At 36.7% G+C, this 27440-nt stretch overlaps 3 protein-coding genes across 5 annotated transcripts in view; 1 reads left to right on the top strand and 2 right to left on the bottom strand.

Annotated features, from left to right (window-relative positions):
* LOC113515212 (WW domain-containing protein tag-325-like) overlaps positions 1–8972 on the bottom strand; it is a 178256-nt gene extending 169284 nt beyond the window's left edge. For both annotated transcript variants that reach the window (XM_052895858.1, XM_052895861.1), the window contains exon 1: positions 7704–8972. In XM_052895858.1, coding sequence (XP_052751818.1) covers positions 7704–8957 — 1254 coding nt within the window. In that variant the 5' untranslated portion in view covers positions 8958–8972. The remainder of the gene's footprint in view (positions 1–7703) is intronic.
* Positions 1–17815, top strand: part of LOC113510395 (trichohyalin) — a 34812-nt gene extending 16997 nt beyond the window's left edge. The window contains exons 2-6 of one of the 2 annotated variants that reach the window (XM_052895872.1): positions 12392–12457; positions 13246–13436; positions 14664–14855; positions 15322–15501; positions 17022–17815. In XM_052895872.1, the coding sequence (XP_052751832.1) occupies positions 12439–12457; positions 13246–13436; positions 14664–14855; positions 15322–15501; positions 17022–17243 (804 nt within the window). In that variant the 5' untranslated portion in view covers positions 12392–12438 and the 3' untranslated portion in view covers positions 17244–17815. Of the gene's footprint in view, positions 1–12201; positions 12458–13245; positions 13437–14663; positions 14856–15321; positions 15502–17021 lie in introns of those variants that run through there. The other variant, XM_052895871.1, reaches the window with a different exon arrangement.
* LOC113517893 (tectonic-like complex member MKS1) lies at positions 17794–27086 on the bottom strand. Its single transcript, XM_052895866.1, has 7 exons — positions 26977–27086; positions 24091–24555; positions 22012–22222; positions 20874–21029; positions 20284–20419; positions 18781–19016; positions 17794–18201 (listed from the first exon to the last, which is right to left on the bottom strand). Exons 1-7 carry the CDS (start codon positions 27051–27053, stop codon positions 17968–17970), a joined length of 1515 nt encoding a protein of 504 aa, XP_052751826.1. The 5' UTR covers positions 27054–27086; the 3' UTR covers positions 17794–17967.
* Positions 27087–27440: the final 354 nt, after the last annotated feature.

The following is a 27440-nucleotide window of genomic DNA, read 5'->3' as shown; positions in this document are numbered from 1 at the left end:
CAAGTTATTAAATAATAAATTAAATATCTATAAACTAAACAAATTTGATTGTAAAGATGTAATTACTAAATGGTTAAAAACTTTAAATTACCACGAAACAGAAGAACTTTTCAAATATTAAAATATTGATGAGTTACTTTTTAAAAAAATCTTAACAATACAGATTAGCGTAAAACTACACAAACACTCATACAACATACACACCACACAACAGTTGGTACATGGCGCACGTACATGCACACATACACTCACACGCACGCATACATAAACACACACACACACACACACATGTATGCATGCACACACACGCATGCATGCATTTAGATATACTTATTACTAATATTAGATAATGTTTATGTCTTAATTTCATGGTACTATGATTTATGTATTTGCATGGTTATGGAGGAGCGTGACCTTCTGATACAGGTGATAACACTTACTAGAAGGTCACAACAACGATCTTAGTATTGTATCAATTTTGTTACGAAATAAATATTTTTCATTTTTCATTTTCATTTTCAAATGATTTGTGTGATAATTCACTAACTCAAAGAATTAATAAAATTTAAAAAATCGCGCCATCTTGTAAAAATTATTGGGTTGTTTTTATGTAAACACTATCAATATATTATTGCTCTTTAAATTATAAAATCATTGTTTAACATATGTAATATATATTGTACATACAAGGCAAAGGTGTATAGTTTCAACCTTGGCGTATTTACATAGTTTTATCGCTATCGTGGCAGTATGCAAGGTATATAACATTAAAGATAACACTATTTGTGATAATATTGTATTGTAGAATTGTAAATTTTATTCAATTCAGTACCAAATTCAATTCATTCAATTCAGTACCAATTTTATTCAATTCACATTGTAGTAAAACAGAAATGTAAATGACTAGAACAGGTTCTAGGACTTATAAAGAAATAATTATTTATTTTATTTATTTAATTCTTCATTGTATAAGAATATGACAGACTTAATCAAATGTACAAAGGCGAGCTTAACTCTTAATAGAGTTTTTTTCCAGCAACACCCAAAGTAGAAAGGAGCGTCAATGTCAGCGGGTAGAACGGTGTACAACATTGTGACAATTTTTAAACAGACAAAATTAAATTAATTAAGCGGGTAGTTGGTATACGCACAGTAAAAATTTGTGGCTCCTCATTTTATTTAATTTAAAATTATAGAAATTAAATGTATATGGTACATACGTGCTAATATTGTACAATAGTCACCTCTGCACCTAATCCTCTCACATTTCACAACCTCTGGATAACATAAGTGTCAGCAATGGATCTATACAACAAGTTGTCGAGTAATATGGAGGAACTTAGTCATACATTCCAGAGCCGTATGACACAATATGAAGAAAACTTGAAGAGTTTCTCGCAGCCTGATGGAAGTACCCAGAGCGTTCAATCGGCATTGTCCAAAGACTATAGTGACTTCAAGAAATTAATGTGGAGTACACTGAAGACTATCAAGGAGCAAATGGAGCTATTATATCTTGGACTTGACAGGCATGAAATGGCTTCCCGCAGGAAAGTCCTTCTCTTCCATGGTGTACAAGACCCAAAGGATAATGTGAAATCTGCTGTTCTTAAAGTTATTTCTGAACAGTTAAAACTGGCGGATATCTCATCAGATGACCTTGTTACATGTCATCACCTTGGCTCGGACACAGGTAGGAAGCGACCCTTATTAGTACGTTTCCAGCAGTATAAGCATCGTGATCTTGTTTGGAAGGCTAAGACGTTGCTCAAGGGTACTGGATTGACTATATCGGAATTTCTTACAAAGCCTCGACATGATGTATTCAATGCTGCCCGTGCCCGGTTCGGCGTGAAGAGTAGTTGGACCTCAGAGGGCAAGATTATATTATTGCTTCCTGACAAAAGTCGACATAAGATCGAAACTATGTCTGAGCTCAATTTCCTATTAAAGAAATTCCCATCGCATGTCCCAGAACGGGGGGCTCGAGAGAAGCAGCTTGATAACATGAGTGATTCAACTCCTACAAAAAACATAAAAGCGGGTAGATCCAGACGCGGTAATAAGTAAATATTACTCTGCTGTTGCTTTACTATGACTTTTGTTTAATTTAATTATCACAATTTTTGAGATCGCATCTTTCTGTGTAGTGTGCACTGTGTTTTGTTTGCTTGATAATGTGCTTTGAATCAAATTATACTGCCTCATTAAAGTACTTGTAGTGTTATGTGGGTAGTAAAACATAACATATTTCAAAACAAATTGTCAACGCTCTTAGTTACTGCAGTCATTTATACCTCTCAGATATTTAAATGTCAAAGTCAAACATTACATTGAGTTGCCAGTATCATAAATATTGTATCTGCATGCTAACCCTTAATCTATGGTTATACATGTTTATGGATTAGGGATATTCTTCAGGGGAATATTCTATATCTGTGAGTTTCCTTCACTTTAGATGGTCTTTGTTTAAATGTTTTTATTCGTAATACTTGATTACGGCTTATGTTGTTTTGTATAATATAGGTAACTAATGATGAGTGCAAAGGTGCATTTATTGTTTGAAACTTAAAGCTTCCTTTAGAATTAAATATAATTATTATTAATATATTATTTATTTATCTTATAACTATAATGTCATTAAATTTTAATGACGATTTTTTTTCTTGCTCTTCAAATGCCAATTCTGACGACAGTTATGTTAGTGCTTTCACTGAAGATGAGTCTACATTACTGTTACGCCGTTTGAATCAAATAATGTTACCATACAATAAAAGCAAATCTATAAATATAGTCCATATCAATGCTCAAAGTGTCCCTGCTCACTATGATGATCTTTTGTCTAGTTTCGATCCCAACACAGTGGATGCTGTCCTTATTTCCGAAACCTTTCTCAAACCTTCTCTCCTATCTACTCAATTTTCCCTACCAGGTTATACACTAATTCGGAATGATAGAACCGGGGCTGGGGGAGGTGGTGTGGCTATTTACCTACGAACAGGTTTATCGTATACGATTGTTGACCATTCTCCTAGTATTTATTCTCAGTCTGCGGAATATCTTTTTATAGAATTAAACCTCCTACACTCCAAATTACTACTTGGTGTTTTTTATAGTCCGTCATGTCATATAGACTACTTCTCTTCTTTTGAAAGTTACTTAGAAAACATATCAACTTTATACGACCATACTATTATTCTTGGAGACTTTAACACTTGTTTATTAAAAAATGATTACCGTTCCCAGAAGCTCCGTAGTTTGGTCTCGTCCATTGATATGCATATCCTTCCATCTTTAGCCACACATCACGCCCCTCACAGCTCCCCATCACTTCTCGACCTAATTATTGTAAACAATCCTGATAATGTTAATACCTCTGGACAAATAACTGCTCCTTTTTCTTATCATGATTTAATCTATGTATCGTATCGTGTGCGTACACCTAAACCTTCTTCCAAATATGTACTTCTTAGAAGCTACAACAAGATTGACTTGGAACAACTGCGTTCAGATGCTAATAAAGTTGACTGGAATCCAATTTTAGAATATTCTGACATAAATGACAAAGTCAGTAAATTTAATAGTGTCTTAAACAGACTATATGATTCTCATGCTCCCCTTAAAAGAGTCAAGATTAAACATCTTCCTGCACCTTGGCTTGACAAACGTATCAAGTGTTTAATGTCTAAACGAGATAAAGCCAAGAGACGCTATCGCATATCACCAACGGAGGATAACCTGACTACTTATAGGAGATTACGCAATCGCTGCACTAGAATGTGTAGGGATTCTAAACGTCGCTATATACATAATTCAGTAATTGACCACAACCCGGAAAATTTGTGGAAATTTCTTAAATCACTCGGCATTGGTAAGTCTACTGGAGAGATCTCTAACAATTTTAATCCCAATGACATCAACAAACATTTCTCTAAATCACCCATATACCTAGACAATAATGTCAAAAATACTACTATTGATCACCTTCTGAAAATGCCTAGACCCGAGTGTAATCCCTTTTCTTTCAGCATGGTTACAGAGTGTGATGTTAAGAAATGTCTCCTCAATATCTCTTCCAAAGCTTCGGGTGCAGACGGTGTGAGCATTCTAATGATACGACCCATTGTTGATGAACTATTGTCAATAATTACTCATATAATTAATTTTTCTTTAGACACATGCTCTTTTCCCGAGCTATGGAAGAAAGCACACATTATTCCTATCCCTAAAACATCCAATCCCATATCTATTTCTGACCTGAGACCTATCTCAATACTTCCCACCTTATCTAAAGTATTGGAGCACATTGTGCACAAGCAACTATCCGTTTATTTGTCTGGCCATAACTTGCTGAGTCCTTATCAATCTGGTTTCCGTCCTGGTCACAGCACAGTTAGTGCACTTGTCAAAGTAACTGATGATATACGCTGGACTATGGACAACCACTCCCTGACACTCCTTGTTCTATTGGACTTCAGCAGTGCCTTTAATTCTGTTGACTATGACATTCTTTTAAGTATCCTTTCATCTCTTAACATATCTCCACCTGTAATCAATTGGTTAGATTCATATCTTCGGGGCCGATTGCAATGCGTACGCTATGATGAGGTATACTCAGATTGGTGTGAGGTTGCATCTGGAGTCCCACAAGGCGGCGTTCTCTCCCCGCTTCTTTTCTCAGTATTTATTAATGCTATTACTCAAGTAATTTCTTCTCCCTACCATCTCTATGCAGACGATTTGCAACTATACCAACACTTTGAACTCTGTGACATCTCTGAGGCTATTGATCATATAAACCATGATTTAAATAAAATATCCCATTGGGCAAAATCCTACGGACTTCTAGTCAACCCCCGTAAATCTCAGGCATTAATAATCGGGGGGCATCGGAGATATAGTGCTCTTGATATTGATGTTTTACCTTCTATTTTCTATGAGCAATCTCCAATTCCGTATGCTAGAAGTGCCAAAAATCTTGGAATCATGTTCGACAGTAATTTATCCTGGGGTGAGCATATCAATGGAGTAAGTAGGAAACTATACTTTTCTTTTCACTCGCTCAAACGTTTTCAGAAATTTTTGCCCATTGAAACGAAAATCACACTCGCCCAAGCTTTATTACTACCTCTTCTAGATTATGCTGACGTATGTTATCTAGATGTCACAGAGGAACAATTAAATAGGTTGGAGCGGCTACAGAATTTATGCATACGTTTTATTTATGGACTTAGAAAATACGATCATGTCTCCTCTTACAGAAGCATATTAAAATGGCTCCCAATTCGTCAACGTCGTGATTTTCATCTTTTATCTTTCCTGTATTCTGTACTGTATAATTCTTCCTCTCCATCTTATCTTTGTGAACGTTTCACTTTCCTTGACCCCACTGGCATGTCCAGTAGGTCGAGTAAATCCCTTATTCTTAAAATCCCTCCTCATACCTCCTCATGCTATAGTGGATCATTTACGGTTCATGCGGCTAGACTATGGAACTCTCTTCCACTGCATATTCGTGAAAGTCAATCGCTGAATATATTCAAGAGCAGATTAAAAGAGCATCTTCTGTCCTCATAAACTTATTATGTCTATGTATGTATATGTACCTATTTTTTTGTATGTAAAGAGATATTTTATGTCTATGTATATATGTATATGTATACAGATATGTATTTATTTTGATTTTAATTGTATGAGTTATTTATGTAGTCAACATATTTCATATGTTTTAATAGAAACATCAATAATGTTTCCTTCTATTATTGTACGCATACTGCCCGCTAATAAATAATTAATGCTCCTTTCCACTCAGGGTTTGCTGGAAGAGAACTCTTACAGAGTTAAGCTCGCCTATTGTACACCTTTATTTTATATATATTATATGTAATATTTTTTTTATGTACAATAAAGAATAAATAAAAAAAAAGAATAAATAATTACATTATATTTAATAGGAAATATTTAATAATACCATTATAGGAAATGAATTCACTCACAAATTTTGCTAAACCTATCTCTTACATTTTTAAGGATCAATATTAACTAACTACGTCCATGTGGTCCCGGTATAGAATAAGCCATCCGTACCTTCCACGCGGATGTCGTAAGAGACGATTAAATGTCCACTCTTGCTCACAACATTTATAAATACATTATTTTATATGTAATTTACAAGTGCAATAAAGAGTACAATATATAGAATGGTAAAGGGATAGGCAGCAGCGTTTCTTTTAAAATATCACTAAAAGCTTAACTACTGTTGCCGACCCGCCTGCCAAGCATGGCAACTACTAATAAAACTCCCCTTATGGGAAGCCTTATGTTCAGCAGTGGACTAAAATAAATCTTTACAAAGTAGGCATGGACCCAGCAAAGAAATTAGTTATGTCGCTCTTTCGACTAAAAATCTAATACCACGTAACCAGAAAACAGTATAATTCATAGTTTTTTTATTTTATTTGTTGAAAATCAACTTTCTAGGCCTATATATTAAAACTGTACTATCACGATATCGGGTACGTTATACAATTGAAGTGATAATCACTTCAAAAATGTAGTTTTAATTATTAAAAGAATTTCAATTATTTATAAATAACTAACGTAATATGTAAATTTTAGTAAGTATGTATATTAATTATTACTAGTACCGCATTCTAGTATTCCGACACTTCCTTAACGTTGACTGAAAGAGCTTATACACATATATGTACATTAGTACATTATTTATTAAAATAAATAAATATACAAAGATATAGAAAAATATTAATAAATAATATATTTTTTTTGCAATAAAATTTTATATAAAATACTAAAACTAAAAATAGCCATTTTGCTTACAGAAAACCCTATGTACTCGTAATAGGGTGTTTGATCATTCCTATATATTCTCAAAAAGCCTTCTTAGCTAGGAATAAGAAATCCTACTGTCTCATCATAACCGTTAACTGTCCACTGCTGGGCCTCCCCCATATTTTTTTAATTTGTGATAATGGAATGGTGCCCCGCCTGCGCTATCGGTATACACTGGCGGGGAGCCAGTAAGTGTTAATAGATGAGAATGAAGCAGATCAGTTAGCCCATCGTGACAAATTTAACAACAATTGACCACGATGATTTTCAGGAGGAACCACGTGGAGGTCGACCTAATAGAGTAAATTGTTAGTAATAGGGTTGTCAAACCCTATTACTAACAATCCCTTTCTTCCCAGACCTCCCCCATATTGGAAGTTTTGTCAGTAGTTGTCAGGCTTGACGGGCGGGTTAGCAACCGCAGTTATATTTTTGGTGTTGTATTTAAGAGGGGCACTGCTACAGTAGTGCCCCTCTTTATTTATCGTAGTAAGAAGTAAGTATTTTATATGATAATCACTATACTTAACGTATAACCTAGATCTCATAATGTTACCACATAAAATTCCATCGACACCCAACAGTGTTGTGAGCTGCCTGCTCATTTACATGGAAATTTATACCATCTACAGAAGACTCTTTTTTATTTATAATTTTAAACCTCCAGAATAAAGTGCATAGTAGCATACTATCATACATGAAATAAATCATTCACCCAGTCGTGATCACAGCCAGTGTAACCCCGTCAAAACGTCAAGATGATTGAGGTAAATAATCATAATAAAATATGAAATAAATCAATGTAAATCAGGTACAGTAGGATCCTGTTATGTAACAAACAACAAAGTACTCACGTATTTAGTTGAACTAATCCTTCTCACTCTGTTAACTGGCTTCTTCTGCGCTCTTCTGTACCGATCTGAAGGAGAGCCTATCACTGCCTTCCCGGCCTTGTCTTCTAACACAAACCAATCCGTCACAGATCCTCTCCTAGCCGCACGGCATGCTATACCACTATCACTTCTACAATTCAACCTACACATTAATTCTTTTTTAAAATCTTCACTTATATCATTAACTTTCCTTATTTGCACTATCTTTGGAGAAGGAATTTCGTTATGTGATAAACTTTTTCTCTTCTCCTGCAAAGCCCATTCTTTATTCCACTTGGTATACGGTTCACTATCACTTAAATAGTTTTCACTAAACATCTCCACTGTTCTATCAAATTCCTTGAGCACATTTGCCACTGATTCTGTCTTGAGTATATTGAAGTTTAAACCACTAGATCCCGAAGTTTCTGTCGAGACGCTAGAGTTGGTATAAGAGGACTGTAAGCTGGAACTTTCTTTCACGCTTTTAAGAAACACTCCGTCATCATCGTCGAAACAAACGTCAGAACCTTTTCCCAACATGTCTGTGCTACCATAAACAAAAGAATGACTAATCCTTGGAAGCATTTGCTGAGGTTCCTTATCATAATCTTCAAGGGGAAATCTGGGAATAGATTCGAAACTTTTACTTCTCACGTACGCGGGTCTGCTCGACTGATATTTCTCTTTACTCTCGGCGACATCTTTATTCCGGAAAAACCAGAAGCGCTTCCTTAATTTACTCTCGCGATCCATGTCCACTTCTTGCGCGGGATTTTGTATAACTTTATCTTCTTCTAGTATTGTTTCTACCGTTGGTTTAGATTTTAATTTCTCTTTGTCTTTACTGAAGAGATTCATACGCGACAATTTCTCGCGGAAACTGACGGTTTTCTTGAGAGGCGATAGCCTATCACCATCTGCCGACGCCGTATCAATAGCCGAATCTTTGTTCTGAGATATGCACGAGATAAAGAAAGATTGTTTTTCATATTTCTGTAGAGCCGAATGTTTCGGATTAGAGTTTTCATTGGGCTCGAGATAAGCCGACGCTCTAGGTATAAACTGTTGTGGTTTTAGCTTCTCGGGCAGGTCACCTAGCAGTCCTCTTTCAATGATATGTAAGCTCTCCGTGCTAAATTTCTTGAGAACGTCAGGCCTCCTGATTACCGGCTTATCTTTGTCCATGGTTCCGTTCGTCATCACCGAATCACGGTGTATTTTCAACTGCCGCATATCGCGCGTGTCTCGATACCGTTGAGCTGATAAAACATTGATAAGGCTCTCTTGTATATACGCTCTCTGGTATTTATTTTGTGATTCGTCAACTGACTTCAACAGTACTTGCGTAAGTATTTAGACATTTTAGCGATTACATTTGTGATGTAATGAAATAAAGATGTGATACCAAGTAAGAACAAAGTGAGAGGTAGACTTTGAGGTTTTTGCTGAAGGTACTTAGGCCACGCATTCAAGCGTCGCATGGGCCATGCTCGTATGCGTACTACTTGCTTCGTCGTGAAAAGGTGACATTATGCTAAACTCGAGCCTGACAATTACATGGATGGGTGTATATAAACATAAGCATACGTGAGCTCCCCGTGTTGTCCCGGCATAGAGAAGGCCACCTCTTCCTTTACCGTGGGTGTCGTAAGACGTGACTAAGGAAGGACGAGGGATGAGCAGCAACGTCTCTCTTAAAACACCTCTAAAGTCTAACTGCGGTTGCAAATCCGCCTGCCAAGTGTGGCAGTTACTGGCAAAACTCCCCTAGGGGCGGTTTATATTCAGCAGTAGACAGTTAATAAAGGTGGTATAATGATGACGATGATATGTGAGCTCGTTGACTATCCAGAAATTAGCATTGAAATGTAATGAAATTTTGGATTTTTTAATCTAATAGAAATATTGATATCTTTCACTTAACACTTTGTCAGTTCCGGAGATAATTAAATATCCATTTATTTAAGTAAATATCTGAAAATTATTATTATTATTAATTATTACGTGAATTCTTCAATTTTATTTTTTTCTCTATTTATTTGTTAAATAATTATATTTTAATATATATTTGTATAACTGAAAAAAAAATTAATAACAGAAAAAATTAATTAATAAATTTGTATAACTGTTATTGCGATATTATACTCGTATATTGATTTGGATTGTCTCAAAGTGGAATTAAATCAAATCACATGTTTGCTCTTCCTAAATATCCTGTATATTTAGAAAGAGCAAACATGTATATTTTTGAATTGTTTTCTCTTTTTCTATCGATGTTTAATTTAGTATTTTTGTTTTTTTAATATGTCAATCCCATAATATCTGAACAGGTTATCTACTACTAATCGTATAACTAAAACTAAACAATTCCACTTACCAATTCACTAAAACAGAAGACAATTTCAGAACTAAGGTCGATCTGTCACTTTTGCATGCTGTTACAATAGTTTAAATTTATTTTAATCCAATTTATGTGCTAATTAAATAAATAAATAAAGTATTAAATCTATATTTCAGTAAAACAATACTAACTGCGTCTTCGCTGACTTTATTGTTTTTTTTAAATAATATAAAACTCTCATTTAAAACAATGCAAAAATCTTCTTATTTAAAACAATGTATAATAGTATAAACGAGTACCTAATAGTAAAAAAATAATAATAAATATAGTAAATTTACAGGGTACAGAGGAATAATACCTGAGTCGTCAGGAATAGCAACGCATGGGGGGTATTATTGGCGAGACAGTATACTCTGTTATATCCACAATCCTGCTCATATCTATAGGCAACGGTTGCCACTTTCCATCAGGTGGGCCGTCAGCTTGGTCACCATTCTATGTTGCATAAAAAAAATACCTCTGTAAATTACATGAGTAACCAGATTCGACCAATGAACAGGACAAAGCATATCTAAAATTAGTATTGAAAGGAATCGATACTGATATTTTATTAATAACCGTCTGTAGGTACATGTCACAATATTCCCACGGTGATTTCTTGTATTTTCTCCATCATCATTTCAGCCGTTAACTGTCCACTGCTGGACATAAGCCTTCCCTAAAAGAGGAGTTTTGCCAGTAGTTGCTACACTTGGCAGGCGGATTGGCAATCGCAGTTTTTTTTTAATGGATGACAATGGAGTGGTACTCACGCCTGCGCTAACGGTATACACTGTCGGGGCACCATTGAATGATGATAGGTGAGAATGAAAACAATACAGATATGTCCATCTTTTATAATATGTCAATATTTTATATTTTGTAAATATTCCTGCACACTATAGTGTGTAACACTTATTTACTAACCATTTATGTAGTTCTTTTTTAAATTTATTACAATTTAAGTTTTTAAGATTTGTTGGCAGTTTGTTATATATCCTGACTGCCATGGAATAACAATTTGAACTACATAAAGATGTTTTTATTGTTGGTAATACAAATTTACTACAATGTCTTCTAGTGTATTTACTAGGAAAGTCTTCTTTATTTTTGAACAAATCAAAATGGGACCTTACAAACTGATATATTTCGTATATGTACATACAAGGTAATGTCAGTAAGTTATGTTCTTTGAACAATGGTTTACAACTTGTCCTAGGTGAAATGTCAAAAATTGCTCGTATACATTTTTTTTTTTTTTGTGAGATAAAAGCTTTATTTATCTCTACTGAGTTTCCCCACAATATCAGACCATATCTTATTCTGGAAACAACGTATCCATGGTAAGCATGGATGGCTGTTTTTTCGCCAGCTACCTTTATTCTCCATAGTGCATAGGAAAAACGGTTAAGTTTATTACATACACTTTCTACATGTTCTTTCCAGGTAAAATTTTTGTCTAAAACAATTCTCAAAAATGTTACTATGTTTGATTCATTTATAACTTGTCCATTATAAGTAACTACGAGATTCGTAGTGTTAACACTAAATTGGTTATGAAATTAAATGGGTCTTGTCATCCAATTTACAATGTCATTAATATCATTATTATAAAAATTCTTATTTTTTTGGAATATGGAATAATTACAGCAATGTAATCAGTCAATAGATTACATATATGTTGAGTTATCATTAATGTAAATCAAGAAAAGTAAAGGCCCAATAATGTTGTCCAGTATCAATGTGCTCGAATTATAACTGTAACACCTATTATTTTTCTATTTTTTAATTAGTTTTTTTTTTTGGTCTCCTCTAATTTCCAATTTTTATCAGACATTCAAGGGTTGACTGGAAGAAATCCCTTTTACATGATAAGTCTGTCGTTCTACTCATTCCCTCCTTAAGAACTCTGTATAATATAATTTAAGACTTTACTGTAAAATAAAGTGTCACAAACAAACAAATAAACAGACCTTTTCCTAAATACAAATATCCAATACCAAAATACGAGTTAACCCATACATTGGTACAAGTAAGGGTAACCTTGAGTACGATGTATAATCAATACTGTACATATTATTCTTTGGTCGGTCTCATTCTACTTTCTACACGACACCAGCGCATTGTTCAATTTTAAATTTATTTCGCCTACTGTAATGTCGTTTGGTTTCAAACTTTCATAAATACAATAAATGTTGATAACAGCATCCACTAATTAAAAGGTTCCCACGTTTATAGCGCACGTAAAATAATATAAAAATGGTGTTTTGTTATAAAATAATCACAGATACGCCGACGAGGTCCGGTGCTTTGTCCCCAAGGAAGGCATCGCCGATGGGACGCATTTCAAATTGTAAGTTTAATAATAGATACTTACCTGTCCCATTCGTGTTTCTACCGTTAAACGTCTAAGCAGTTGTGTTTGTATGGCTGTGTTTCAGTTTCAAAGGTTTTTTTTTTGTTTTAACGGGTGATGATGGAATGGTAACCCCGCCTGCGCTAACGGTATACACTGGCGAGGCACCAGTGAGGGATGATAGGTGAGGATGAAAGGACAGGTCAGTTAGCTCATCGTAATGGAATTCAGCACGATGGTTTCCTGGGGAGATCACGTGACGGTCGACCTGGTTGAGTATATAGCTAATAATGGAGCCCTTAGTCTCCATTATTAACAATCCTCCCCCCCCCCTGTTTCAAGGATGGGCTATGGCAATAAATTTACAGGGTACAGAGGAATAACACCTGAGTCCTCAGGAATAGCAACGCATGGGGGTATCATGGGCGAAACAGTATACTCTGTTATGTCCATAGTACTGCTCATGTCTATAAGCGACAGTTACCACTTTCCATCAGGTGGGTCGTCAGCTTGTTTGCCATACTAAGTCGCATAAAAAAAACTGATTGTTTTACAATTGAAGTCGGTTATTTTGTGGGATACAATCTTTATTATTGTATACTAGCTTTTACACGCGACTTCTTCCATGATCGGGATACGTTTACTGACCAGGCTCCTTCTACATCCCATATAATAGGTGTATACCAAATTTAATAGTGATTGGTTAAGCCATTAAGGCGCTATAAGGTAACAAACAAACAAACTCACTTTCACATTTAATATGAATAAGGATGATCTCATTCTAGTGCCAAGCTCCATGTCGCACTTGATCAACTCTTTGGATTACGAAGCTAGCGACGCCATCGATTCCATTCCTGAACACGACTGGCGACTTCTGGCGGCGCTGGCGAAAAAGAGAGAAGAAAACGATGAAAGGGAAAAGCTTGCCGATCAGTTTAGGAAGATGTGGCAGAAAGAGAAGGAAGAACGAGATCAGGTACTGTTGTCATCGCAGATTAGGTACTGTTACAGCCTTTCATCAATTATCATCATTATCAGCTGTCATCTGTCCACTGCTGAACATAAGCCTCTCCCGTAGACTGTCATAAGGAACGGGGCCGTTCCGGGGGTAGTTTACCATTGGGGGGATCTTGCCAGTAATTGCTACGCAGGCAGGTTGGCTATCACAGTTTGGCTTTTGATGTTTTAAAAGTGGCGCTGCAGCCCATCCCTCGACTATTAAGTTCCCTTAGTTGTCTCTTAGGACACCCACGAGAAACGAAGGGGTGGCCCATTCTATGCGGGGATCACACAGCAAGGACCTTCGACAGTACCTAATGCAAATTAGACGGGGGACAGAGATTTATTTATTTATTTATTTAATAAGGTTCACATACAACTTTTACATCTTACATGCTATTTAATCGATAACACAAAAAAAAATTTTGCCTAATGTACAAGGCTTTTACAGGCAAACACCACATGCACTATTATAATATTTAATAATCGTTAACAATGACAATAACAATATCTGAATAATAAGTAGATCAAGAATTTATGTCTAAGATTTTCCTCAATAAGTTATATCTGCTGTTGATGGGTCCAAAATTGATGTCAATTTAAAGGAAGAATTCAAAGGATTTGAAAGGAAGGGTAGGCCCATTCTGTGCCAGGATCACACAGCAAGCACCTTCGACAGTACCTAATGCAAATTAGACGGGGGACAGAGATTGTTAGTAACAGGGTCTAACTTCCTCATTATATCTTATATCATGTTAATACGGTTCTGCTTGGAAACTATCGTAATTAATTCTAGTGAAATTCATTACGATGGGCTAATGGACCTGCTTTCATCCTCACCAATTATCCCTCACTGGTGCGCTGCCAGCGTATACCGATAGCGCAGGCGGGGCTACCATTCCATTATCACCCTTAAAAAAATGCAAATTAGAAACAAAATTATATCTAAAATTTTCGAACCATCTTTATTTAAATAGTTTATGAGCATACTATTATAAGCCAAGAAAAATATTGAAGTTATCAATAAATATCAAGAATTATCCATGATGGTTTTATGAAGAGATCGCGTGGAGGCCGACCTGACAGGGTATATTGCTAAGAATGGTGACCAACATCCCCGTTCTTAACAATTCCTCTCTCTCCTGATTACTCCATTAGGCATTAGTCGTGAATTTTTTTCTACTATTAAATATCCCTTTTCCAGGTGGCAGCAGAAACCTCAGACCAATACAAGCGGTATATCCACGAGAAACGTAAGCAGGAACGCAATTGGCTGGAGTACAGGCGGTTTCAAAGGACCTTGGATCATCACCTCCGGTGCAGGCAATTGGTTAACAGTATACGCTATAAGGAACAGCGAAGCGCCGACTTGCTCGCTTGCAGAGACGACAAAAAGGTGATAAGATAGACATTATAGACGTTGTCGTATTAGGCGTTAACTTTCCACTGCTGAATGGGGGGGGGGGGGGGCAGCAGTTGCCACGCTTGGCAGGCGGGTTGCCAACTGCGGTCCAGTGTTTTATGATGTTTTAAGAGAGCTGCCCATCCCTCGATCATAACTCGCTTAGTCGCTTCTTACGACACCCATGGGAAAGGAAGTGGTGGCCTATTCTATACCGAAACTATACAGAGGAATAACACCTGAGTCCTCAGGAATGGCAACGCATGAGTGGTATCATGGGCGAAACAATATACTCTGTTATGTCCATGGTACTGCTCATGTTTATAGGCGACGGTTACTACTTTTCATCAGGTGGATCGTCAGCTTATTTGTCATTCTAAGTTGCATAAAATAAAAAAGGCTTGCTCAATAATACCATATTACCAGTAAGTAGTAAGGATTAACAATCTATTTCTTTCAGATATCAGAGTTAATACATAGAGCGCTGGAGGAAGAAGCGCGCGCGCATCTCGCGGCCGACCGGCGCATACGGCTCGACGCCGCTGAAGAGTTTCGAAAACGCGTGGATCTAGATGACGCCGAAAAACGAGCTGACGAGGCGAAGAGACGACGGAATGCTCTGTTGAGAGACGCTTCGCAGGTAATTATATTAATAAATCCACCAAGCCCTCTAGATAAACGGCAAGCGAATTTATCGATGGAATCGACATCACTAATGTGTCCGTGATATAGAAGGAGATAGCAACGTCGGATGCCTTATACCAACTAGTCTAGAGGGCCAGTTTGTAGTTTTTTTTTTTTCGTGGGATGATAATAGAATGGTAACCCCGCCTGCGCTACTATACGCTGGCAGGGCACCAGCGAGGAATGATAGGTGAGAATGAAAAGGCAGGTCAGTTAGTCCATCGTAATGAATACACCTGGATTTCAGTACGATGTACAGGGGGAACCACGGGTAGGTCTACGTTTTTTTTATACCATTAAGGTGGTAAACTAGCATACTGCTCATCTGATGGTAAGCAGTTACCGTAGTCTATGAACGCCTGCAGTACCATCGGCATTACGTGCGCGTTGCCGACCCTGTAGATACATCTTTACACCTTTTTGAAGAACCCCGTGCTGTAGATTCTTTGGGAAAACCAGACTGGGTGTATTGTTAGCAATGCGACTGGTATCCTGCATTACTTTTCTTCCCCCCCCCCCCCCCTCATACCACATGTATAGGTGGATTATTCTATATACAGGGAGTAAGGGACAGGTTGACCAAAACTGAAACAGTGAATTCAGAGCATTATTCTGAATTGAAAACCAGTGGAAATTATTTTTGGAAAATTTCAATTATTTCTCATGTTTTTTTTTCATTTAAAATCATGTTATGTACGCTATTATATTATAATATAAAGAAATAATAATATTTTAAAGTGAAATACTATGACATACCGAAAAATAGCAAATTCGTATTAAAATCCTACCTCGACGCGCGCACGCGCAATCAACGCGCGGTCAACGTCACAAGCGTTCGAAAACTAGCTACGAAGAAGCATGCTTTGTAGGTATCACTGGTCGTGTGGATCGTAAACTTTTGAAATATAATGCACGACGTCAAAACTAAGAATCGTTCATTATATGGCTGTGGTGCTTTTTCGGTGGCAAAATAATCTGCCATCTGATTCAGACCATTGATCTAAATCAGCTGTTTTCGTTTTAGCCAACCTGTCCTTTCCACTCGGTATATAATCTAATATATAAAATTCTCGTGTCGCGGTGTTTGTTACCAAACTCCTCCGAAACGGCATAACCGATTTTTATGAAATTTTGTGTGCATATTGGATAAGTCTGAGAATCGGCCAACATCTATTTTTCATACCCCTCAATGATAAGGATGACCCGCCCCTTAATATTTTTTTTATTTTTATTTTATTATGATTTTATTTACTATTGAAAAAAACATGCAAATTCAAATTTTCACGCTTTTACGATCAACCCCTGTTTTTTAATCACGATTTTTATATGCGGCAATAGGGTTGCAAGATGGCAATCGAATATAATAATTGTAGTGGGATAAAATTTCATGTATAGTTCTCGAAATAATGTGTATGGTAAAACAACGTTTGCCGAGTCAGCTAGTGTATTTATAATATAAAGATTCATTTCGTAAAGCGCGCGGCAATATCGAACGCGCTAAGTTCGTGGGAGTCGTCACTGCTGCGTAGCGAGGCGCGAGAAGCGCAGTACGTGCGGCTGCAGGCACTGGCGGCGCGCGCGGCGCGGCGGGACGCTCGCCGCGAGCGGCTGGCCCGAGCACGAGCCGCCAGCTGCGCACGCGCACGCCGCCGCGCCGCCTTCACCGCGCACTTGCGGCAGGCCATCAGGGACAGCTAGCTTGTATTGACACGCTCACTACCACCACAGTATGCAGAAATCACAACTCGAGGCAATACCACCACCACCTGATGGAAAGTGGTAACCGTCGCCTATAGACATGAGCAGTACCATGCCCATAACAGAGTGTACTGTTTCGCCCATGATACCCCCCATGCGTTGCCATTCCTGAGGACTCAGGTGTTATTCCTCTGTGCCCTGTAAATTCACGCCATATCCCACCCTTCAAACCGAAACACAGCCATGCAAACGCAACTGCTTTACGGTTGAAACACGAATGGGAGACCGTTGATGTCCATTTTAAAATAGATTCAGTAGAAGACAAATTGTGATTATTTAAGGCAAAAGTGTATGTAATAAGTCTTTTAAAGGTGGATAACCTTTTCTGCATTTAAAATTAAACTACCTTAAAAAATACCTTGATTTGTATGAAAGTGTTACATTTTGTTAATATCTGTAAGTCTCCAAACGAAAAATTATTATTTGTAACATATTGCGTTGTAAAACATTCAGGGTCAAAGTGAGTCCTGTATCGTAAATGAAAGAAAACTTGTGTAAGTCATGTATTTATGTTTTTTTTTTTTATATACACTGAATAAAAAATTATTAAAGTTGTTTTTCTTTCTCTCCCATATTTTGTAAACTTATATACTAAGGAATATAAATCCAGCCTTGCTTAAGTGAGAGTTGATGCCATCCGTGTATTCCACATTTATTTAATCTGCTACCCATCACCAGAACCATCTTTCCCTGGACCATTCAAGTCCTTAGTAGCGGCTGCGAGCTTCGCCCTCGCCTTTCGATACTGACGCAGTACAGCTTCCGCCCCGAGAAGTACAGCTGATGCTGAGCTGGTGCTGGGGAGTGGAGTGTACTCGACTCTAGGAATGTGGGTTTGGGACATAATGTTCCACTGAAGACTGATGGTGCCGGTAGTTGTGAAGGTGAAGTTCGCGTCCTGCAATTATATAAATTTTGATATTTTATAAATTTTCCTTCAAGAGTTCAGTTTTACATATTGCGTTCTCTAAATCAAAACAAGAACGTTCGCAGGTCGTCATATCATCATCATTATTGTATTTTTTTTAATAGGTGATAATGGAATAGTAACCCCACATGCGCTATCGGTATACATCGGCGGTGCACCAGTAAAGGATGATAGGTGAGGATGAAGCAGATCAGTTAGCCCATCGTGATGAATTCAACAAGAATTGTTGACGACGGTTTCCAGGGAGAACCACGTGGAGGTCGACCTGATAGCAATGGAGCTGTCAAACTCCCTTTTTAACAAACAAATTAAAGGGTGGGATATGGCAGTGAATTTACAAGCTACAGAAGAATAACACTCTGAGTCCTCAGGAATGACAACGCATGGGGAGTATCATGAGCGAAATAGTATATTCTGTTACGTCCACGGAACTGCTCATGTCTATTGGCAATGGTTACCACTTTCCATCAGATGAGCCATCAGCTTGTTTACCATTCTAAGTTACATAAAAAAACTAAAACACTAAAAGTTTTAAATTGTACAAATTACCTGCAACTGCGGTTTGGCCAATACATCCAAATCTTTGATCAAATGACATCCACCGACAAAGAATCTGCGACCCTCAGCCTGCACCCAATCTTTTTCTTCCGGACGAGAGCAAGTTAACCGCTTGTGGTAACTCCCGAGGTCTAACGTTAGAGGAAGATAGCTATATCCCTCAGAACGATGTCGACCCCACCAGTCAGTTGATATGACTTCGAAAAATATCTGAATTGGAGGTGGCTCTGTAAATATGATCTCATGTTATAAAACGTTACATCTATTTTATAAATGAAATTTGATCCAAGTTTGACTTTTTTTTATATAAGAATACGACTTCCACCGTATGATCCCGATGTAGAATGGGGCTTCCCTTCCTTTCCCGTGGATGTAGTAAGAGGCGACTAAGGGAACTTACTGGTCAAGGGACGAGCATCCACCTGTCATCCCTTACTGGTGCCCCGCCTACGTACACCGTTAGTACAGACAGGGTTGCCACTCCATTATCATCCATTAGAAAAAAAGCAGGGGATGGCACACATGATGATGATATGTGCGTTATGCAAATATTTTATCTAATTTTAATTTTGACTGACAAAATGGTACCCCGATTACTGTATCTTATTTGTGTCTATTACCGCAGATATAATTTTAAAGTGAGTGACCATAGATAGAATAAATACTCTTTATTGCTTCCTCCAAAAATTATCATAGTAAACTTATTATAAATATAAACAATTACAAGAAATGATCACAGTGAGAAAACAATGGACGGCCTTATCGCTAAAAGCGATCTCTTGCAGACAATCTTCTTTTTGAAAGATCTTTTGAATGGAGAGGAGTAATTATAAACAGTTGGATCGGAGATACGGCGTAAATTATATTTCTTTTGAATTTTAAATCTAAACGTAATGTTCTAAAGACGAAAATGTTTTGTTTGTAATGAAAAAATTGAATAAATTGAATTGAATTATAATTTTGTTACCGGTTTTTTTATATATATAAAATGTAAAATATTTGCATGCCTACATCTTTTAAGGCAATTAAACAGGTGCCAAAATAATACCACGTGACTTGTTATAATTTTAAACTGTTTAATGCAAATAAACTCATTTCATTACAACTGAAAAAAATACTTAACATTAAGAATAAGGGAGTAACATAAACTGTATTTTATTAAAAAATATCGTAAAAGCCGAGGTGGTTTGTTACTATTTAATATAGGTATATTGGGGAAGGGATTGATAGTAATGGAGAGGTTAGTCCCCATTGTTATCAATATACCCTATCAGATCGACTTCCACGTGGTTTCTCCTGAAAACCATCGTGATTAATTTGTCGTTGAATTCATCACGATGGGCTAACTGACCTACCTTTTCATCTTCACCAATCTGGGGTACACTGATCATACACTATATCGGCATACACTGACTGGTGCCCCGTCAGTGTATACCGATAGCGCAAGCGGGGTCAGCATTCCTTTATCATCCAGAAAAAAAAAGATATACCTACCTAAGTCTACTGGCATCTCCAGACCAAGGTCTATAATATACCCAAAGTTCCATTCTTCTACGTTATGTATTCGAAGCGCTTTGCTTGTGTGTGTCCTTCCATGTAGATCACCATTACAATGAATTGTTTCTGGAATCTTCATACGATTTTAAATTTGATTATTTATCATCCTTTCCCATGGGTGTCGCAAGAGGCGACTACGGGAACTTAATGGTTGGGAAATGGGCAGCAACTCCCTCTTACATTACCAAGGCCTAACTGCGGTAACGGAGGGGGGGGAAGGTTTGTTATTAATGGGGTCTAACAACCCCCTTTCTAGCAATATACCCTATCAGGTCGACCTCCACGCGATTCCCTCCGGAAACCATAGTGGTTAATTCTTGTGGACTTGTCACGATGGGCTAACTGACCTGTTTTCATCCTCACCTATCATCCCTCACTGATGCCCCGCCAGCGTATACTGTTAGCGCAGGCAGGGTTACCAATCCATTATCGTCAATTAAAAAAATTTAAATAAAAGAATCTAGAAAGTGAAGGAAAAATTATTTTTCTACACTATTGCTAATCGTATTACACCAGGCGCCACCTACCTTTATATTATATTCAAGGTAAAGATCGTCCATATCAAAACCGGATGCGGACTGTATGTCGAGCGAGACACAATACACTCTCTTGTCGAGAGGAGGCATCGAAAAACTCGTCAAGTACTTGTGCCTCTTTTCCCATTTCTTTAGTAATTTCCTTAGCTGAAATTAAAATGGTGACTTTATATGCATAAAAAGAAAAAGAAACGGGGATTTGCATCAACATTTACATGGATTTAACATAAACATATGAAGAAGGAAGGAGAAGATGGAGGATTGTTTAGTACCGGAGTGCAGCTTTCAGCTGTAAACAAAGATGTACCATCATATTAGCTATTACTGTGTCTACTGCTGAAGATAGTCCTCTCCCATTGATAGTCATAAGCAAGCCCTTAGCCACCTGCATCACTGACTTCTTGCAATGCATTTGGAATCATCACTCCATCCAGTGAGAGGGTCGTCCTACATTGCGTTTGAGTACAAGCACGACCCTTTCTTGCCCGTCGGTTATCAGTTCTTCGAGCTATATGACAAGTTCATTACCACTTCAGCTTGCTTTTTCTTCTAATGTAAATGTCTAAGAGTACATACTTTATATATATATATATATATATATATATATATATATATATATATATATATATATATATATATATATATTTAGTACATACTATAAACCGTCTTTCAAAAAAAGTGTTCATGCTCACTTTTTTACTTTATCCGAGCACTAAGTACTTCATATTATTCTCAATTTCGTGTATAATATAGTATATATCATATATGTGTAAGTATATTTGTTATTTATATATATTTATTCGTTTATATATGTAATTTTAGTATATATGTATATCGATAATTAGTAGTACCGCATTCGAGTATTATGACACTTCCCTATGGTTGACTGGGAGAGAATGCTTTTAGCATTAAGTCCGCCATGTACACATATATGTACTAATGAATAAATAAATAAATACTCATTATTATAACACTGACTACTCCTTTAGGAATTATAGTCGTAAACAACATTTTTATTTTACGAGTAAGTATTTATATTAAAATAGTCTTTAAAAATTATGGCTTAAAACACTGATTTTACCTTACGTGTAGGTACTTTATTTTTTAATAAAAAAAAAAGTTTACTTACTAAAATTGTCAATTCTTCCGAGTTCCCCATCTCCTCAAAGTCCACATCCACAGAGTACTCGTACCCAAGCGGCACACCCAACACTGTCTCCGCAACATACGGGTTCAGTTCCAGATCATTCACATCCGGAGACAAAATAAGATAGTTGTGCATTTTGTTATGGTAAAGAGAAACTAGAGGAATCTCTTGCCTCATCAGAAGTTGAGAGTCCCTGAAAATTTTATGACTGTTGCAAGGAGACAAATATTGAAATAAACATTGCAGGTGTGCTGCAATGCCTCTGGTGTCGCGGGTGATCATGGACGGCGGCACTTACCATCAGGTGAGCCGCATGCTCATTTGCCCCTTGTGTTGTAAAAAAAAATTAAAAAACTTTTTTTACGATACTTAGAATGGCAAACAAGCTGGCAGCCCATGGACAGTACCATGAAGATAACAGAGTACACTATGTCGTCGATGATACCCCCCCTGCGTCGATCGCAACTATTAGTCCAGTCGATCGTGGCAAGGCAAACAATATAATATTTAGCTAATCTAGCTGAAGATGCTCGGACGCAATGCTCACGCTAATATAAATAAATAGTTGGTAAGAATAATTTTCAATTTTATGTTTACCCTGTTTTTAAAATAAAAAATACTACAATAATATAGAATGCTGTACTGAATTACGTCGTTTCATTTGTGATTTCAAGAAGTATGTAATTGGTAGATCGCACAGGGTTTCGTTACTAAACAGTAGATCTTGGGTCTAGGTAAGTCGGCCACCCCTGCCCTACACAATTTAGTGTTTTAACTCAATCTGAAAGAAAAGCCATAGACTTGCTCTCATGAAAATCAGCCCTGTAATTTTGTCTACTCTCTAAGATGTTACAACAGTTGTTTGTGATATGCCAACTTCGAAAACAAAGCTCCTTTTTATATGTTGTCAATTTTTCAAAAGAGCCAGCCCATCCAAAACTAAGTCTTGTAGAACAAAGCATGTTATTTCCCTCCCACCAACAAGACCTTTCCGCCCTTCGTACACCATTCTTCAACCTCGTAAGACCCAATCTGTTAATTATAATAGTAATTTGTCTGCCATACTAATCTAATCTAATTACCTATAGGCAGTAATGTCTCTACGAACTTCATCTAAAGTGAATACATAAATCAGTTACTAATGTTAATTTACTAAGAACCGAAGTTAAAAGAATTAAAGCTAAAATTGCAGGTACAGTATATTTAAATATGTGTGTAGATCCTCCAAGTGTCTAAATCTAAAGTATTTGGTATTTGTATTGGTAAAGTATACTATATCTCCTTTTCTTTATTCTTCATTCCGGGATATTTTGATCTCTGAAGATTTCTCTACTGTTTTCTGTCTCACTCACTAATTTTTTTATATGGATATTTTTAACCCAATTTTTTTATTCTAAATACATACAAATCTTTCCCTGACAACTACAAATACAACAAATAAAAAAATTGCATATATAAATAGGTATAACCGTTTTGAATTGGTACATATACCCAACCAGATCGACCTCCACGCGAACCACCCTGGAAATTATCGTGTTAAATTCGAGATGGGATTCACGATGGGCTAAATGACCTGCTTTTTCATTCTCACCTATCACCACTCACTGGTGGTGTATACCGTTAGTGCAGGTGGTGTTAACATTTCATTTACATCTATTAATAAACTTTATTTTTACATACATACATACATATTTGTCACGCCTGTCTCCCATTAGGGTAGGCAGAAACAATGGAACGCCAAATGCTTCGATTTAAACTTTTTCGCTTCTTCCACATTCATCAATCTTTTCATACACGCTCGTCGCTTACGGGTACTTTTAATTTGGCCCTTCTTCAGCACGTCGCCTATTTTTTTATTATATAATAATATAGGTGGATACATAATAGACTGAAATCTTAATAATTAACATTCATTTATCTTTGTACAGTTTTCAGACTAATATTTTTTTGAAAAAAATATTTAGTTTCAGTGATAGAACACACCTATCACTGAAAGAATGCTTAAGATTCGACTTCCCATCTATATTTATTTATTTATTTTTAAATATATATAAATCTTACTCGTTGTATTCCGAATTATCCAACATCACGTGCATCGCAGTCCATTCATCTTCAGTGTCTATATTCTCCTCGCTTCTGAACAGGTGACCCATTGAACTGGTCTGATGAATGATATCATCAGCCTTCTCATTCAATCTGAGCATATTCATACACGATGACAGATCAAATTTCTTCTCCTTCCTTATACTATTAGGAAACGGTAAATGGTAGTCGTCATGAATGTAAGTGAAAACTTTCGAAGGCTCGTGTGATGTGTTCAAAATCATGTTGTGGTACGTGAGTTCGGTGTCCGTGATGCACTTGTGTACATCCGAGTATTGCACCAGTTCTCGCGTACAAAACGACTTTTCCTGCCATTTGAATGGGTACTCTTGGATTTTTTCATAATGACTTACGTTCGATTTGTTTGAGAACTCCTCTAATTTCGGTAATGATATCAAACCGTCTTGAGGTTTGAGTTTTACTCTGAAAATGTAAATCAAATGTGTTTAAATAGAAATTAGTAAGGTTTTGAAATTAAGAAAGTTTTTGTGGATGTAGTTGGAATGGTCTATCCCTCGATGGTTAAGGCCATATTATTCTTATGTAGGTAGGTATACAATATTAGAGCACTAATGGAGGATTTAGTCAAGTCAGTTCGACTATCATAATTAATTCAATACGAATTAACCACGATGACTTTTATATTTTTTTTTTAAATAATACGCACTGCCTTTTAGCGTGACACCGCTCGCCATCGACAGGGAATTTATCCCTTTACGCTTGAATCTAAATAGTCACGTACAGTACAGTTTAAAGGAGTTTTCTCTCGCGAATTCTCAGGTTGTGGAACGAGATCTCTACAGAGGTTTTCCCTGGAGACTACCGCGTGGGGTTTTTTAAAAAGGGTATATTAAGGGTTCTTCAGGATCAGCAACGCACACGTGACATCCGTAGCGTTGCAGACGTCCAGAGGCTACAATGATCGTTTACCAACAGACGGACTGCATGATTGTTTGCCACCTTCGTGGAAAAAAAAAATTAAAGTAACAAAAACTGTGTATTTTATTGGAGATAATGGATGCAGACGGCTCAGGACAGTCCCTTATGGTAGTCTGTAGGTCAGTCATATGTTCAGCAATGCTGGTTTTTCATTTAAAATTTCTATTCTGATTTAAAATGATGATGAAAACAGTTCGGCATGGTCGCATGCGCAAATTTAAATTATCTTTATTCAAATAAACTTATTTACAATCTCTTTAAGATTCTATGCGATATTTTCACCAAACCAGAGGGAGATTTTGTACAAGTCGTTTGACTGAGTACCTTTATCCCGTTCGTGTTTCGACCTATCTGTATACGCTGGCGGGGTTCTAGTGAGGAATGGTAAGTGAAGATGAAGCAGATCAGTTAGCCCATCGCGACAATTTCAACAATGAACTAATCACTGTGATTTTCAGGGGGAACCGCGAGGAGATCGACCTGTTAGGGTATATAGGGTTGCTAATCCCCATTACTAATAATCCCTTTCCCCCCTCATCATCATAACAGCCCTTAACCGTCCACTGCTGAACATAAGATTTCCCCTTGGGGTTTTGCCAGTAGTTGCCACGCTTGGTAGGTGGATTGGCAACCGCAGTCAGGCTTTAGAAATGTTTTAAAAGGGACGCTGCTGCCCATCCTTCGTCGTCCCTTAGTCGTCTTGCACGATACCCACGGGAAAGGAAGGAGTGGCCTATTTTATGTCGGCACCAAACGGCCACTATATGGAGTGACGACCTCAAATGCATTGCAGGGAGTCAGTGGATGCAGGTAACTCTGGACCGTTTCTTAGGGCAGTCTGTTAAGGAGGCCTATGTTCAGCAGTGGATAGATAACAATTGAGATGATGTTGATAATGATTGAAGATAATATTTTACATAACAATCATAGTTTTTGCGAGACATTTCGAATCTAAATATATGTAAAATGACCACTAATTTGTACCATAGACTCTTGTAAAAAATCGTTATCAGTATTTTAGAAATAAAAAAAAGGTAAAATCTGGCCCCTTCTTATAACTTTTGAATAAACAGAAAACACAGAACCGCGTACAACGCGGTTTCAGAGATGTTTTCTCCCACGAACACTCAGGTTATGGAATGAGCTCCCTGCCGAGGTTTTCCCAAGAGACTACAGCATGGGGTTCTTCAAAAGTGGGGTAAAGAGGTTTCTTCAGGGTCGGCGACGCGCGCGTAATACCTCTGGTATTGCAGGCGTTATAGGCTACGGTAACCGCTTACCATCAGGTGGGCCGTATGCTTGTTTGCCACTTCAGTGGTATCAAAAAAAAAAATGCGCTATAAACACAAAAAAAAAACACTGAATACAGTCGACTTTTCACGTATGTTCCATCACGCTTACACCTTAATGGAAGTAATAAGTGAGAGAGAAAAAGCATGCTTTCCTTAATCAAGCTTACAGTGAAGGGATGTCGCCCCCTTATCTATTTGTCGTTTACACTATCCTACCTTTTTTTTATTTACAATTCTTTTTAGCAATTCTTATATTCAATATTAAGAGATTAATGTTTAAAGCGTAATTAGAAAAAAATTAACGAATAGGTGGTGTTTATCTAATTTATTTTTATATCCACTTAATTATTTAACAATACTCTTAATTCATAAAGGTCCATTAAACTAATTTCACTTTAAAATGTAAAAATAAATTAGAACTTTTTGTTTATACTCCCGGTAAATCCGCTTCGAGTTTTTATTTTATATGACCTACTTCTCTATGTTTCTAAGATATATTCTTAGCATATATATTATTATGTTTACTCTCTTATATACACAATCTATATAATTTATAATCTGAGATCTCTGTTCATCACAAAATAATGTCTTATTTAATAAAATTTCTAATTACCTTATTTTAATATTTTCCACGGAACCTTTCAACCAATACACTCCTGTAACTTTATTATTTCGAATAAAATCATTCATTTCTTTTTAAAAATTCACGCATCTAACTTTATCTTTTTATGCTTTTCCCTTTGTTATGGTTTGTTGCTATGGCAACTAATATAACCTACAAATTAATTTCGAAACTTTTACCTAACTGAAGAAAAGTAAGTTTTAAGATATACCTACTTCTACTATAAGTAAACCGGTATACTTCAAGTATTCAAAATAAATTATTGTTTTTTTTATATATAATTATTTATATAGATACCTTTTGCACAAATGTTAGTATAAGATAAATTATATATATACAACATCTTTGGATTAAGCGACTCGTTCAAACAGGTTGAAACACAGATGAATCTGTCTTTTTTCTTCTTAATTCAATTTTGCCTTTTCATGCCTACATTTTATTTCTATGGTGCCGCA

Source organism: Galleria mellonella, unplaced genomic scaffold, assembly GCF_026898425.1.
Source record: "Galleria mellonella isolate WM207_F2 unplaced genomic scaffold, CSIRO_AGI_GalMel_v1 utg312, whole genome shotgun sequence".
In the NCBI taxonomy this organism is placed as follows: domain Eukaryota; kingdom Metazoa; phylum Arthropoda; class Insecta; order Lepidoptera; family Pyralidae; genus Galleria; species Galleria mellonella.
The sequence above is the reverse complement of the archived record's forward strand: the minus strand, read 5'-3'. Positions and strand labels throughout refer to the sequence as shown.